This window comes from Coregonus lavaretus (assembly GCF_964263955.1).
Source record: "Coregonus lavaretus genome assembly, chromosome: 28".
Lineage (NCBI taxonomy): Eukaryota > Metazoa > Chordata > Actinopteri > Salmoniformes > Salmonidae > Coregonus > Coregonus lavaretus.
In genome coordinates this window covers 673,927-688,645 of record NC_140015.1, presented here as the reverse complement: position 1 = coordinate 688,645, position 14,719 = coordinate 673,927, and the positions used below count along the sequence as shown (strand labels likewise).

At 43.1% G+C, this 14,719-nt stretch overlaps 1 protein-coding gene across 1 annotated transcript in view; it reads right to left on the bottom strand.

The window, feature by feature from the left end:
- The window catches only part of LOC311103785 (BTB/POZ domain-containing adapter for CUL3-mediated RhoA degradation protein 1-like), a 33,223-nt gene that overhangs the window by 12,006 nt on the left and 6,498 nt on the right, over positions 1–14,719 (bottom strand). The window contains exons 2-5 of the mRNA XM_084145439.1: positions 12,979–13,240; positions 12,152–12,321; positions 11,767–11,856; positions 11,369–11,421 (exon numbers count right to left, since the gene is read on the bottom strand). Of these exons, the coding sequence (XP_084001565.1) occupies positions 11,369–11,421; positions 11,767–11,856; positions 12,152–12,321; positions 12,979–13,213 (548 nt within the window). The 5' untranslated portion in view covers positions 13,214–13,240. The remainder of the gene's footprint in view (positions 1–11,368; positions 11,422–11,766; positions 11,857–12,151; positions 12,322–12,978; positions 13,241–14,719) is intronic.

Genomic DNA, 14,719 nt, shown 5'->3' with positions numbered 1-14,719 from the left:
TAGCCACTCCAAAATATATACAATGCATTCAGAAAGTATTCAGAGCCTTGACTTTTTCCACATTTTGTTACGTTACAGCCTTATTCTAAAATTGATTACATGTTTTTTTCCCCCCCTCATCAACATACACACAATACCACATAATGACAAAGTAAAAAAGGGGTTTAATAAATGTTTGCACATTTATAAAAAACAACAACTGAATTATCACATTTACATAAGTATTCAGACCCTTTACTCAGTACTTTGTTGAAGCACCTTTGGCATCGATTACAGCCTCGAGTCTTCTTGGGTATGACGCTACAAGCTTGGCACACCTGTATTTGGAGTTTCACCCATCCTTCTCTGCAGATCCTCTCAAGCTCTGTCAGGTTGGATGGGGAGTGTTGCTGCTCAGCTATTATCAGGTCTCTCCAGAGATGTTCTATTGTTTTCAAGTCCAGGCTCTGGCTGGGCCACTCAAGGATATTCAGAGACTTGTCCCAAAGCCACTCCTGCATTGTCTTGGCGGTGTGCTTAGGGTCGTTGTCCTGTTGGAAGGTGAACCTTGGCCCCAGTCTGAGGTCCTGAGCGCTCTCGAGCAGGTTTTCATCAAGGATCTCTGTATTTTGCTCCGTTCATCTTTGCCTTGATCCTGACTAGGTCTCCCAGTCCCTGCCGCTGAAAAACATCCCCACAGCATGATGCTGCAAGACCATGCTTCACCGTAGGGATGGTGCCAGGTTTCCTCCAGATGTGACGCTTGGCATTCAGGCCAAAGAATTCAATCTTGGTTTCATCAGACCAGAGAATCTTGTTTCTCATGGTCTGAGAGTCTTTCGGTGCCTCTTGGCAAACTCCAAGCGGGCTGTCATGTGCCTTTTACTGAAGAGTGGCTTCCGTCTGGCCACTCTACCATAAAGGCCTGATTGGTTGAGACTGCAGAGAAGGTTGTCCTTCTGGAAGGTTCTCCCATCTCCACAGAGGAACTATGGAGCTCTGTCAGAGTGACCATCAGGTTCTTGGTCACCTCCCTGACCAAGGCCCTTCTCCCCCGATTGCTCAGTTTGGACGGGCAGCCAGCTCAAGGAAGAGTCTTGGTGGTTACAAACTTCTTCCATTAAAGAATGACGGAGGCCACGGTGTTCTTTGGGATCTTCAATGCTGCAGAAGTTTTTTGGTACCCTTCCTCGACACAATCCTGTCTCGAAGCACTACGGACTATTTCTTCATGGCTTGGTTTTTGCTCTGACATGCACTGTCAACTGTGGGAAATTATATAGACAGGGGTGTGCCTTTCCAAATCATGTCCTATCAATTGAATTTACCACAGGTGGACTCCAATCAAGTTGTAGAACATTGAGGATGATCAATGGAAACAGGATGCACATGAGCTCAATTTCAAGTGTCATAGCAAAGGGTCTGAATACTTATGTAAATAAGGTCAGTTTTTTTTATTTTGTATAAAAATAATAATAAAAAAAAACTTATTTTCGCTTTGTAATTATGGGGTATTGTGTGTAGATTGCTGAGAATTTGTATTTATTTAATCAATTATAGAATAAGTCTAACGTAACAAAATGTGGAAAAAGTCAAGGGGTCTGAATACTTTCCGAAGGCACTGTATAATCAGGACGTAACATTTTCAGTATAAACTTAAACGACTAAAACCAGATATAAAGTATGTAGAAAAGCTAATTGAGCTATATTTTAAAATAAGATCATGTTTGAGAACTAAGTCACCAAAATAAAAACCTAGACAATCAGGGAGAATCTAAAGTAAAAAAAAATGGCATGGCATTTAGTCACTCAGCATAAGAACATGGCATAAACCATGGAAAAATTTGTAGAATTGCAAGAAATTCGCTTTAACCCTTTGAAACCCAGACGCAGTTTTCCTTGCATAAAAATAAATCAGGAGTGACAGGACGCCACTGGCTTTGAGTAAAGCCAGTGTGTCTATGTGTGTGTATGACTCAACACTATACACGTCAGCTACTACAGCGCCTGAAATGGCAGCAACACTTAACAAAGAGCTGCAGTTAGTTTCAGAATGGGTGGCAAGGATTAAGATAGTCCTAAATATTTCAAAAACTAAAAGCATTGTATTTGGGACAAATCATTCACTAAACCCTAAACTTCAACAAAATCTTGTAATGAATAATGTGGAAATTGAGCAAGTTGAGGTGACTTGGAGTAACCACGAACTGTAAACTGTCATGGTGAAAACATATTAGGGCTGCCAACGACCCCAAAAAAATATTGGTCGACCGAAAGTCGTCTGTTCTTAAACTTTTATTTTTCCATATATAGACGACAAACCCTATGTGTTTTAATAAAATCAACTATATGGTTTGAGCATGTTTGATGGTTTAAGCTTAAGGTTTGATGAAATAAGACAAATGCCTCAAGAGGGCGCCAGAGATCTAGATAACCAGAATTTTAAACAAATGTAACCTGCCCCAACTATTCTCCTCCCGCTCCAGCTGGCTTTCGCAGATTCTGCCATTACTCTCCAGATGTTTCCAGTAATAAGTCTACATGAGGATTCTGCAACTTTTCTCATGTGGAATGCCATTTTTATCTTATAATTTCTACCGATCTGCGTGCCAGTTATGGTTTTCATATGCACATTTTCGTGAAACGGTTTCATTTAATTTATACTACTGGCACACAGCTCGGACACCCATGCATACCCCACAAGACATGCCGCCAGAGGTCTTCTTCACAGTCCCCAAGTCCAGAACAGACAATGGGAGGCGCACAGGACTACATGGAGCCATGACTACTGGAACTCTATTCCACATCAGGTAACTGATGAAAGCAGTAGAATCAGATTTTGAAAAACATAAAAATACACCTTGTGGAACAGCGGGGACTGTGAAGAGACACATACATAGACACACACGTTCACATGGATTTTGTGTTGTAGATATGTGGTAGTAGAGTAGTGACCTGAGGGCACACACTTAATGTGTTGTGAAATCTGTTGTGATTGTATTGTAATGTTTTAAAAAATTGTATAAACTGCCTTAATTTTGCCGCATACAAACATGGTCTATTTTTTGCTTTCTTGAGTAAGGCAGATCCAAAATGCAGGTGTTTCAGCCTACCTCAGTGCTTTCTGTGGTGGTGGGGCAGCCAGCGTAGGGGTTGGTAATGTTCTCTAGTTGCGCCTTGTTTGGCTCAATGTTCTGTCACTCATGGGGACACTATGTCACCGCAACATCTACAGGGTAGAGCTCAAATTCAAGCCCCTTGGGTGCTGCCATAGTTACATTAGAAGTGACCATCCAAGAAGGCTCAAGGTCACTGGCCACATAAAATGACGTCAAATCACGTTATATCTACAGTAGCTTTAATTGGACTGATCATGTCAACATCATACTTTCAAAATCTTAGCTAGCAAGCTAGCAGTCATTGTCACAAATCAAGTCGACAATCTACTGGCAAATCCGGAATTGCAAGTTGGGAACTCGGGCCTCTTTCTAGAGCTCCGACCTGAAGATCACTGATGTCATCATGATTCGACATTGGGTTTTTTCAGAGTTCCCAGTTGTCTTGTAAGCACCAGAGAATGCTAGACTTTGATGACAAAATCTGCCCACGAAGGACCACCGGCGCTACCTTCCTATTCAAGTGAGCACAGCACAAGATGAGTCCAAAAATGTATTGTATGCTGCTGCATAAATGATGTAATATGCCAGAGAGATATGTATACTGTAGCTAAGAAAGTAATACTACGTGTACGTTGTGTAGTAGCCCATGTGCCTCACCCTAATAATTTGGTCAATTTTCCCCTCATAATTTAGCCTACTGTTCTGACTTGGTGGTGCACATGTAGCCTATAGCCTGTTTTAGAGAAATGTAATTGAATATTGTAAGAACTTTCATTGTCTGCATATATGCCCCCTTTATTTATCCTACAGTTCTGACTTGGTGTACAGGGAGAATACTGTAAGAACGGCCCATGTTCTGAAATCTGTCGCTGTACATTTCAAAAGCGCTGAACAAATAGTTATATTGACTACGTCCGTCCTAGCTCACTCATTAATGTCTTAAATCAAAATTACGGATTGCCTCTTATCCGCTCGTCGTCCTCTTATGCCATAGTTTGTACATATTAATTGTCAGTAGAAACCACATTTGTTTAAGCAAGTCAGCCTTTCAGCTATGTTTTTTTTGTGGTCCTCTGTAGCTCAGCTGGTAGAGCACGGCGCTTGTAACGCCAAGGTAGTGGGTTCGATCCCCGGGACCACCCATACACAAAAATGTATGCACGCATGACTGTAAGTCGCTTTGGATAAAAGCGTCTGCTAAATGGCATATTATTATTATTATTATTATTATTTTTAAAAAGGCAGTAAAATGAGGCTGAATGAACTATTTCGCAGCCAGACAAGGCTCCGCTGATAGCCAGGTGTAGTGGTAAGGTGTTGGTACTGCTGTTGGGACAGCTTTATGTAGGCCCTAACAGTTTGTGGGCACTGTTTGTCACTGTTATAGTGCAATTAATGTATTGTTTAGTGTTGTGACTTTGCTGGCATGCATAAAAAATATTTGATGTTGAAATGTTGAAGACGAAATGGTGCTGGAATAGTGGAGGAAGCTCCTGTTTTCTTTACGACTTGAGGTAAACTCTCCATGGTTCTAAATCAATAGTTGTTTAGTGGTCCAAAAATGTCTGAAACGTTAACTTGCTTGACCATGCTGTAGGTCATGTAACTGTTTGTTACATGCAATATGCTTTGTGTACTTCACCGGACAGATGTTGCGCTCCCGTTTTGTGATGAAACAAAGATGTGGTTGAATGTATTCTGCCACTGTGTCTCGGCCTTAGGCCTATAGATCACGGTCGCAAGGCATATGAACTAACAGGTTTAGATCAAACAATGCAATTATCACAACAAATAGGTTGTAATGGCATTTTTTTCTGGCATTTTTTTTTTACCAACACACCACTACTGCTCATATGTAACATCGGGCTTTAAAGGGTTGAAACTGAAATTCTCTCAGCCCCATGACAAAATGTGTAGAATAGCAGGACATTTGCTTTAAAACAGCAACATTGTCTCTTCGGCTAAGAGGACGGCCTCTACAATTTTAGATCAGAGACCATGCCATTGGCCACGCCCACTCCCCCCCCCACCCCAACTTTGCCACAGCTGCTGAAAAAAATCCTAGGGGAGACAATGGACTCTGTAGAGGACTGGCAATATTTCAGACAACTGAGAAACAGATGTATCATCTTGATTAAGAAAGCTAAATCAAGTTTTAAATCTCTGACTCTGCTGGTGATCCTTCAAAATGTTGGAAAACAGTAAATGCACTGAAGTGTACACATTCCTCTTCTTCTCTGCCTAAGCAAGTTTACTGTGGCTGATATGCTTGATCCATTTTTACTGCAGCTCTACCCCCGATTGTGGAATCATTAACCCATAAGGTAGTGACCCTTGTGACCTAAATAATTGTCGCCCTATTTCTAAACTTTATTGCCTAGCTAAAAGATTAGAATCCTTGATTAATTCTCAGCTAAGATCTTTATCTTTGAAATCAGTCGGGTTTTAGACCAGGTCATAGCACTATCTCTGCTGCATCCCTAGTTACATGTATAAATTGTGGTTAACGGTATGGATAAAAGGCAACATTGTGCTGCCTCTTCATTGACCTGTCAAAGGCCTTCGATACTGTTGATCACTCACTGCTAATTCAGAGGCTTTCCTCAATTGGCCTAGACAAGGCTGATGTAACTGGTTTAAAAATTACTTGAAAGATGGAACTCAAATGTGTATCTACTGATGGTGTTAAATATGGAAATAGCGAAAGGTGTCGTGCAGTGGTCGATTCTGGGTCCTGTACTTTGTACTGTTTACATTAACAATATTGACTTTTCTGTAAAAAAATGGTAACCTGCACTTGTATGCCGCACCAATGATACTGTTGTGTATGCCATTCCCCCCCCGGTTGACCAGGCTCTATCGGAACTACAGTATGCTTTCATTGTATTACAGAAAATCTGGCCTGAAATTAGTATTGAATACAGGTAAAACTAAATACAGGTTGTTCTCTACAGCGCATAAAAATTACTGATTATTTAAGCATATGTACTTTGGATGGTGCCCATATTGATCATGCCCCTGCTTACAAATATCTGGGCATCTGGACAGGTCAAAAGCTGTCTTTTAAAAAGCATATTGATGAGTTAGGTAAGAAGCTGAGAATACAGAAATGGGCTTCTTCTATAGAAAGCTGATTAATCAGTCGACTTTCCTATCGATCATAGACTATGGCGACATCATCTATATGAATGCAGCTGCCACTTCACTAAAGCCGTGCAGATGCAGTTTATCATAACGCACTGCGCTTCATTACGGCCGACAGTTTTAGTACTAATCACTGCATTCTCTACCGGAAAGTTGGTTGGCCCTCTGATGTCACTTAGGTTGAATCATTGCTGTGTTTTCATTTATAAAAGCTATTTTACAAAAACTCCCACTATACCAAACATCATTACTAAAGTTTATAGACATATGAGTTACCACACCTGGGTCTCAGAGATGGCTAACTCTGGAAATTCCTTTGGTCTCTACTGAGTTAGGTAAATCAGCTTTTAGTTTTCTTCCACCTTATTTGTGGAACAATCTTCAAAATGTTCTTAAAATGGATGTTTTGGTGCCTCTAAGGCAATTCAGAAAGCTGATTGATGACCTTATTACTGATGAATGTGTTTGTTTTTATGACCGTGTTTTCTTTCTGCTTGCATTTTGTATTTGCATTTTGATGTGTATTTTCTGTAATTTCTGTAATTCAGGGCTCATCTGTAAAAGAGACCTTGGTCTCATCTTGGTATCCAAGATGGCGTAGTAGTGCGGCCGTGTATTGTATTGTGTACTCGTGTAAATAGCCAGTTTTTTTAGTTTGTCTTTTATTCGTATTATATTTCTCTATCTCACTTTAGATCCTTTAACTAAATATACTTTCCTGCAACCCGCCTCACCCAATGTGGAACTGATTCTATTATTTCTTTATTTTTATCAAGAACCTACGGCTGAAACTAGCCAGCTAACTAGCTACTTGCTATTAGCCACCGTTAGCGGTCTTCACCACTGTCCGTGGGCCTGCGCTACCTACCAGCCAGCTCTAGGACAATTATTGGCCAGTCTGCACAGCGTGCTATCGACCCAGAGCATATCGGATTTTCTGCCGGAATTACTGAATCACTGGACCTTAACACCGGACCGTCGCAACTAGCTAGCTGCAACCGAATGGCTGTTGTTGGCTAATCACCACTTCCCGACGTACCAGTTAGCCTTGAGCTAGCCTCGAGCCAGGCCCATCTCCCGGCTATCTACCTCTCTGTCAACCGGAAGGGACCTCCCAGTGTCGACACGGAGCCCCGCCGATCCATCACGACTGGTCTGCCGACGTAATCATCTGATGTGGTTTCAACAGGCTTCCCGTTGCGACGACCACGAAGATCCATCTGCTAGCCCCGGCCCGCTAGCAAGCGCAATCAACAGCCGTGCCTCCTGCTCGCCTGTGTTTTAGCAGCCTACGATCTGCTCCCGGACTTATTTGGCGCTGTTCACTGGACCTTATGATCACTCAGCTACACAGCTAATGCCTGCTGGACTGTTCCTTTACACGGTACCCCATCCTGTTTATCTGTTTAGCCTCAGCCCAAACTTTCGTCACCATTACCAGTTGTTGTCTTAGCCCTCTCAAATAACACCCGTGATTGCGTTATGCCTCTATCCCATGTCAATATGCCAAGCCATTTGCTGTTTGGGTTAGTTCTTATTGTACAATTTCACTGTAGAGCCCCAAGTTCAGCTCAACCAGCCTCAGAGCGCTCCTTTGTCCCAACCCACTTACACGCGGAGACCTGCTCAATCGGTACCTCCAGTGATGCTATCTCTTTCATAGTTATCCAATGCTTAGGTGTACCTCCACTGTACTCATATCCTTGTCTGTACATAATGCCCTGAATCTATTCTACAACGCCCGGAAATCTGCCCCTTTTATTCCCTGTACCCAACGCACTAGAAGTCCAGTTCTTAAAGCCTTTAGCCGTATCCTAATTATATTCCTCCTCTGTTCCTCTGGTGATGTAGAGGTTAACCCAGGCCCTGTAGCCCCCAGTATCACTCCTACCCCCTAGGCGCTATCATTTGTTGACTTCTGTAACCGTAAAAGCCTTGGTTTCTTGCACGTTAACATCAGAAGTCTCCTCCCCAAGTTTGAGTTATTCACTGCGTTAGCACACTCCGCCAACCCTGATGTTCTAGCAGTGTCCGAATCTTGGCTTAGGAAGGCCACCAAAAATTCAGAAATTTCCATTCCGAACTACAACATTTTCCGTCTAGATACACCTGCCAAAAGGGGGGGGGGGGTTGCAATCTACTGTAGAGATAGCCTGCAGAGCTCTATCATACTATCCAGGTCTGTGCCCAAACAGTTTGAGCTTCTACTTCTAAAAATCCACCTTTCCAGAAATAAGTCTCTCACTGTTGCCGCTTGCTACAGACCCCCCCCCCCCTCAGCCCCCAGTTGTGCCCTGGACACCATATGTGAATTGCTTGCCCCTCATCTATCCTCAGAGTTCGTACTGCTTGGTGACCTAAACTGGGATATGCTTAACACCCCGGCCATCCTACAATCTAAACTAGATGCCGTCAATCTCACACAAATTATCAAGGAACCTACCAGGTACAATCCTAAATCCGTAAACATGGGCACCCTCATAGATATCATCCTGACTAATTTACCCTCTAAATACACCTCCGCTGTCTTCAACCAGGATCTCAGCGATCACTGCCTCATTGCCTGCGTCCGTAATGGGTCCGCGGTCAAACGACCACCCCTCATCACTGTCAAACGCTCCCTAAAACACTTCAGTGAGCAGGCCTTTCTAATTGACCTGGCCCGGGTATCCTGGATGGATATTGACATCATTCCGTCAGTAGAGGACGCCTGGATGTTCTTCAAAAGTGCTTTCCTCTCCATCTTAAATAAGCATGCCCCATTCAAAAAATTCAGAACTAAGAACAGATATAGCCCCTGGTTCACCTCAGACTTGACTGCCCTTGACCAGCACAAAAACATCCTGTGGTATACTGCATTAGCATTGAACAGCCCCCGCGATATGCAAGTCAGGAACCAATATACACAATCAGTTAGGAAAGCAAAAGCTAGCTTTTTCCATCAGAAATGTGCATCCTGTAGCACTAACTCCCAAAAGTTTTGGGACACTGTAAAATCCATGGAGAATAAGAGCACCTCCTCCCAGCTACCCACTGCACTGAGGCAAGGAAACACTATCACCACCGATAAATCTACGATAATCGAGAATTTCAATAAGCATTTTGCTACGGCTGGCCATGCTTTCCACCTGGCTACCCCTACCCTGGCCACCAGCTCTGCACCCTCCGCTGCAACTTGCCCATGCCCCCCCCCCCCCTCTTCTCCTTCACCCGTCCTGAAAGAGCTGCTAAATCTGGACCCCTACAAATCAGCTGGGCTAGACAATCTGGACGCTTTCTTTCTAAAATTAGCAGCCGAAATTGTCGCAAACCCTATTACTAGCCTGTTCAACCTCTCTTTCGTATCATCTGAGATCCCCAGAGATTGGAAGGCTGCCGCGGTCATCCCCCTCTTCAAAGGGGGTGACACTCTAGATCCATACTGTTACAGACCTATATCTATCCTGCCCTGCCTTTCGAAAGTATTTGAAAGCCAAGTTAACAAACAGATCACTGACCATTTTGAATCCCACCGTACCTTCTCCGCTATGCAATCTGGTTTCCGAGCTGGTCATGGGTGCACCTCAGCCACACTCAAGGTCCTAAACGATATAATAACCGCGATCGATTAAAGACAGTACTGTGCAGCCGTCTTCATCGACCTGGCCAAGGCTTTTGACTCTGTCAATCACCGCATTCTTATTGGCAGACTAAATAGCCTTGGTTTCTCAAATGACTGCCTCGCCTGGTTCACCAACTACTTCTCAGATATAGTTCAATGTGTCAAATCGGAGGGCCTGTTGTCTGGACCTATGGCAGTCTATGGGGGTGCCACAGGGTTCAATTCTCGGGCTGACTCTATTCTCTGTGTATATCAATGATGTCGCTCTTGCTGCTGGTGACTCTCAGATCCACCTCTACGCAGACGACACCATTTTGTATACATCTGGCCCTTCATTGGACACTGTTAACAAACCTCCAAATGAGCTTCAATGCCATACAACACTCCTTCTGTGGCCTCCAACTGCTCTTAAATGCTAGTAAAACTAATTGCATGCTCTTCAATCGAACGCTGCTTGCACCCGCCCGCCCGACTAGAATCACTACTCTCGGCGGGTCTGACTTACAATATGTGGACAACTACAAATACCTAGGTGTCTGGTTAGACCGCAAACTCTCCTTCCAGACTCACATTAAGCATCTCCAATCCAAAGTTAAATCTAGAATCAGCTTCCTATTTCACAACAAAGCCTCCTTCACTCATGCTGCCAAACATGCCCTCGTAAAACTGACTATCCTACCGATCCTTGACTTCGGCGATGTCATTTACAAAATAGCTTCCAACACTCTACTCAGCAAATTGGATGTAGTCTATCACAGTGCCATCCGTTTTGTCACCAGAACCCCATATACTACCCACCATTGTGACCTGTACGCTCTTGTTGGCTGGCCCTCACTACATATTCGTCGCCAAACCCACCGGCTCCAGGTAATCTATAAATCACTGCTAGGCAAATCCCCACCTTATCTTAGATAATTGTTCACGATAGCAACACCCACCCGTAGTATGCGTTCCAGCAGGTATATCTCACTGGTCATCCCCAAAGCCAACACCTCCTTTGGCCGCCATTCCTTCCAGTTCTCTGCTGCAAATGACTGGAACAAACTGCAAAAATCTCTGAAGCTGGAGACCCTTATCTCCCTCACTAACTGTAAGCATCAGTTGTCAGAGCAGCTTACCGATCACTGCACCTGTACACAGCCATCTGTAATTAGCCCACCCAACTACCTCAACCCCATATTGTTATTTAGGTTATTTATTTTGCTAATTTTCACCCCAGTATCTCTATTTGCACATCTTCTTCTGCACATCTATCACTCCAGTGTTAATACTAAATTGTAATTATTTTGCACTATGGCCTATTTATTGCCTTACCTCCATAACTTACTACATTTGCACACACTGTATATAGATTTTCTATTGTGTTATTGACTGTGCGTTTTGTTTATTCCATATGTAACTGTTGTTTTTAATCGCACTGCTTTGCTTTATCTTGGCCAGGTTGCAGTTGTAAATGAGAACTTGTTCTCAACTGGCTTACCTGGTTAAATAATGGTGAAAAGAAAATGGAAAAATAAAATATTACCTGGTGTACGAATACTTGTTGTTCCCTCTGTTGTTCTGTAGTTTTACTACAGGCTGTGGGAGACAGGAAACATTAGAACTAATGTAACAGTAGCAAATATTGAGCATTTTCTGTTAATTTGGAATAGTTAAGCTGCTGAAAAATGTTGAGGGTCCATTTTACTAATAATAAGAACTTTGTATAGCGCGTTTCGGAACACTCAGACACTTTACACAAGGCAATAAAAAATCTCAACTCACATCGACTTAAAAATCTGTATGAGCGCTAAAGCTAAGCAATGACACCAGAGCTAAGGTCGGAGATCAAAGTAAGCATTTAAAGTCAAACCAGTCTGTCATCTGTAATGGACAGCCTTCCTACCCTCCCATTCACCCACCCTCTTCCTATCCCTCTCTCACCTTCCTGCAGGTGGTTATCATTCTCTGTTCTTCTTTGGCGGAGGTAATCATGGGAATGCGGCATACCCCCTCATAGACGTCCCTTTGTTTCTGTGGGACATTAAAGGCATTTGATTCACACGAACATCTGACTCACACTATGGGAGGCTTCTGACACTTTGGGCTGGGTATTCAAACAAACAAACATTGGGATCCAATGAAAGCATGATGTGCATAATAGTTATTTGACTCACATACAGTATATTGCACTTTGAAAGCATTTGATAAGACTTACAGGTTTAGCGCAAAGACAAACACAAAGAGCGAAGGAAATTTAATAATACTGACACTCAGCTCAGTGCTTTACACACAATGATAATTTACTTTGGGTCAGTCTGGGTCTTACCTGCATGGCAGAGGTGCAGTGCTGGACTAGTCCCTGCACCCTGTAGTACTGAGCTTCCTTCAGAACTTCCTCCAGCTCTCGGTGGGACTCTGGAAGCGGTACCGAGCCGTCCCGCATAAAGTTCAGCACCAAGCCAAAATGGTGACCACACCTGTCCAACACTACCCAGCCTAAGAGAGAGGAAAAAGATTGAGAAGGAGTGAGAACTGATTCGACATAGGCAAGAATCAATCTCATCTAAATTTCTAATTTTTCCATGTGGCGATTGCTTTAGTCATTCCTGAGAATATGGAGAAAACTAAAGGTAAATAAATCACATCCCATCACACGCTGCAAACGGGAGTAAACGGTTTGTACTGAGCGACACGTTTTCCCAAAATGGTGCGCACCGTTATTCAGTCTTCGAGGTATGTTTGCTCCCATGTGGTGGGTGTGAACTAACCAATATGGGTGTGACCATTTGAAATATCAAAACCAGTGCAGCAGCACACCGCACAAAATTGCCCTCTGAGCCATCATAAATCACAACATTCTTTAACTGGTCGTTCAATACAGCACTGTTTCCATTAAATTGCATGTTGCACACCGTTATTCCCTGCTGAACACAGCCCAGTGTTTCCAATCCGTTCCTTTGGCTCCATTAGGACTACATGTTTTCTTCCAGCATTAGCACACCTGATTCCCAACATTGGTGACCATTAGTTGACTAGCTGTATCAAGTGTGGTAGTGCTGGACTGGAACAAAAATGTGCAAGCCTGCGTGATCCTAGAATAACATATTGGGAAACACTGGCATACATAAATAATACACATAGGTCCATACCTACCCTCTGAATCTATGGTGACCTCTGCTCCTCCATTGCACATGCTCCTTAGTAGGCCGTCCTCTTTACTCAGGGTCTGTACCGTGGTGTAATGCAGGGAGCCCCCAACATTCAGCTTCACATATTTACTCCCCGCAAGACCCCCTCCAACCCCCTTCTCCTCGCTGCCCCAGCCAGATGACTTGGTGGCGGGGACGGAGGCAGCTGCCACACTCCCTGCAGAAGCCTCGGCAGACATCAGGCACGCTTGCAGTTACAGAAGTTCCTGATTTAAAAACAGAAAACCACAGTTGAGGGATGTAATTTCAATTGATTGAATGATCAAAAACAAATACAACTGTCAACATATAAGAAAAATGAGGTGGATGTTAGGGGTGTAACGGTACATGGGGACCTCTGTTCGACCGCACTGTGAACCCGAATGAATACATAGTGGGGAAAAAAAGTATTTAGTCAGCCACCAATTGTGCAAATTCTCCCACTTAAAAAGATGAGAGAGGCCTGTAATTTTCATCATAGGTACACGTCAACTATGACAGACAAATTGAGAAAGAAAATTCCAGAAAATCACATTGTAGGATTTTTAATGAATTTATTTGCAAATTATGGTGGAAAATAAGTATTTGGTCACCTACAAACAAGCAAGATTTCTGGCTCTCACAGACCTGTAACAACTTCTTTAAGAGGCTCCTCTGTCCTCCACTCGTTACCTGTATTAATGGCACCTGTTTGAACTTGTTATCAGTATAAAAAGACACCTGTCCACAACCTCAAACAGTCACACTCCAAACTCCACTATGGCCAAGACCAAAGAGCTGTCAAAGGACACCAGAAACAAAATTGTAGACCTGCACCAGGCTGGGAAGACTGAATCTGCAATAGGTAAGCAGCTTGGTTTGAAGAAATCAACTGTGGGAGCAATTATTAGGAAATGGAAGACATACAAGACCACTGATAATCTCCCTCGATCTGGGGCTCCACGCAAGATCTCACCCCGTGGGGTCAAAATGATCACAAGAACCACACGGGGGGACCTAGTGAATGACCTGCAGAGAGCTGGGACCAAAGTAACAAAGCCTACCATCAGTAACACACTATGCCACCAGGGACTCAAATCCTGCAGTGCGAGACGTGTCCCCCTGCTTAAGCCAGTACATGTCCAGGCCCGTCTGAAGTTTGCTAGAGTGCATTTGGATGATCCAGAAGAGGATTGGGAGAATGTCATATGGTCAGATGAAACCAAAATAGAATAGGGGGGGGGGGGGGGGGGGGGGGTAGATCAGCTTAATATTGCAGATAGATTGTAACTTCCATCAATGTAATTGTCTGCGTCACTTCCAATCCCCCATGTTTTATATATATATATATATATATATATATATATATATATATATATATATATATATATATATATACACACATACACACATATACACACACACACACATATACACCCACATACATATCCTTTACAAAAATATATATATATATTCCCCTTTATTACTTTCCAACCCCGCCACCCTTTCCCCACTTGGAGTAAACTAGTGAACAACAACGCCTAGGCCTCTACTTCCAGCCCATACCCACTATCTACATTTTATGGACAGAGTCAATTTTACAATAATTACATTTTGTTTGTTCTTTCTCCTGAACTTCTTCTACTCTCAACCTCTCCGATCATTTTCATGATGTCCATCCGGTTTGCTTCTATATGCCATTTCTTTTTCTAACTGTGCTCCTTCAC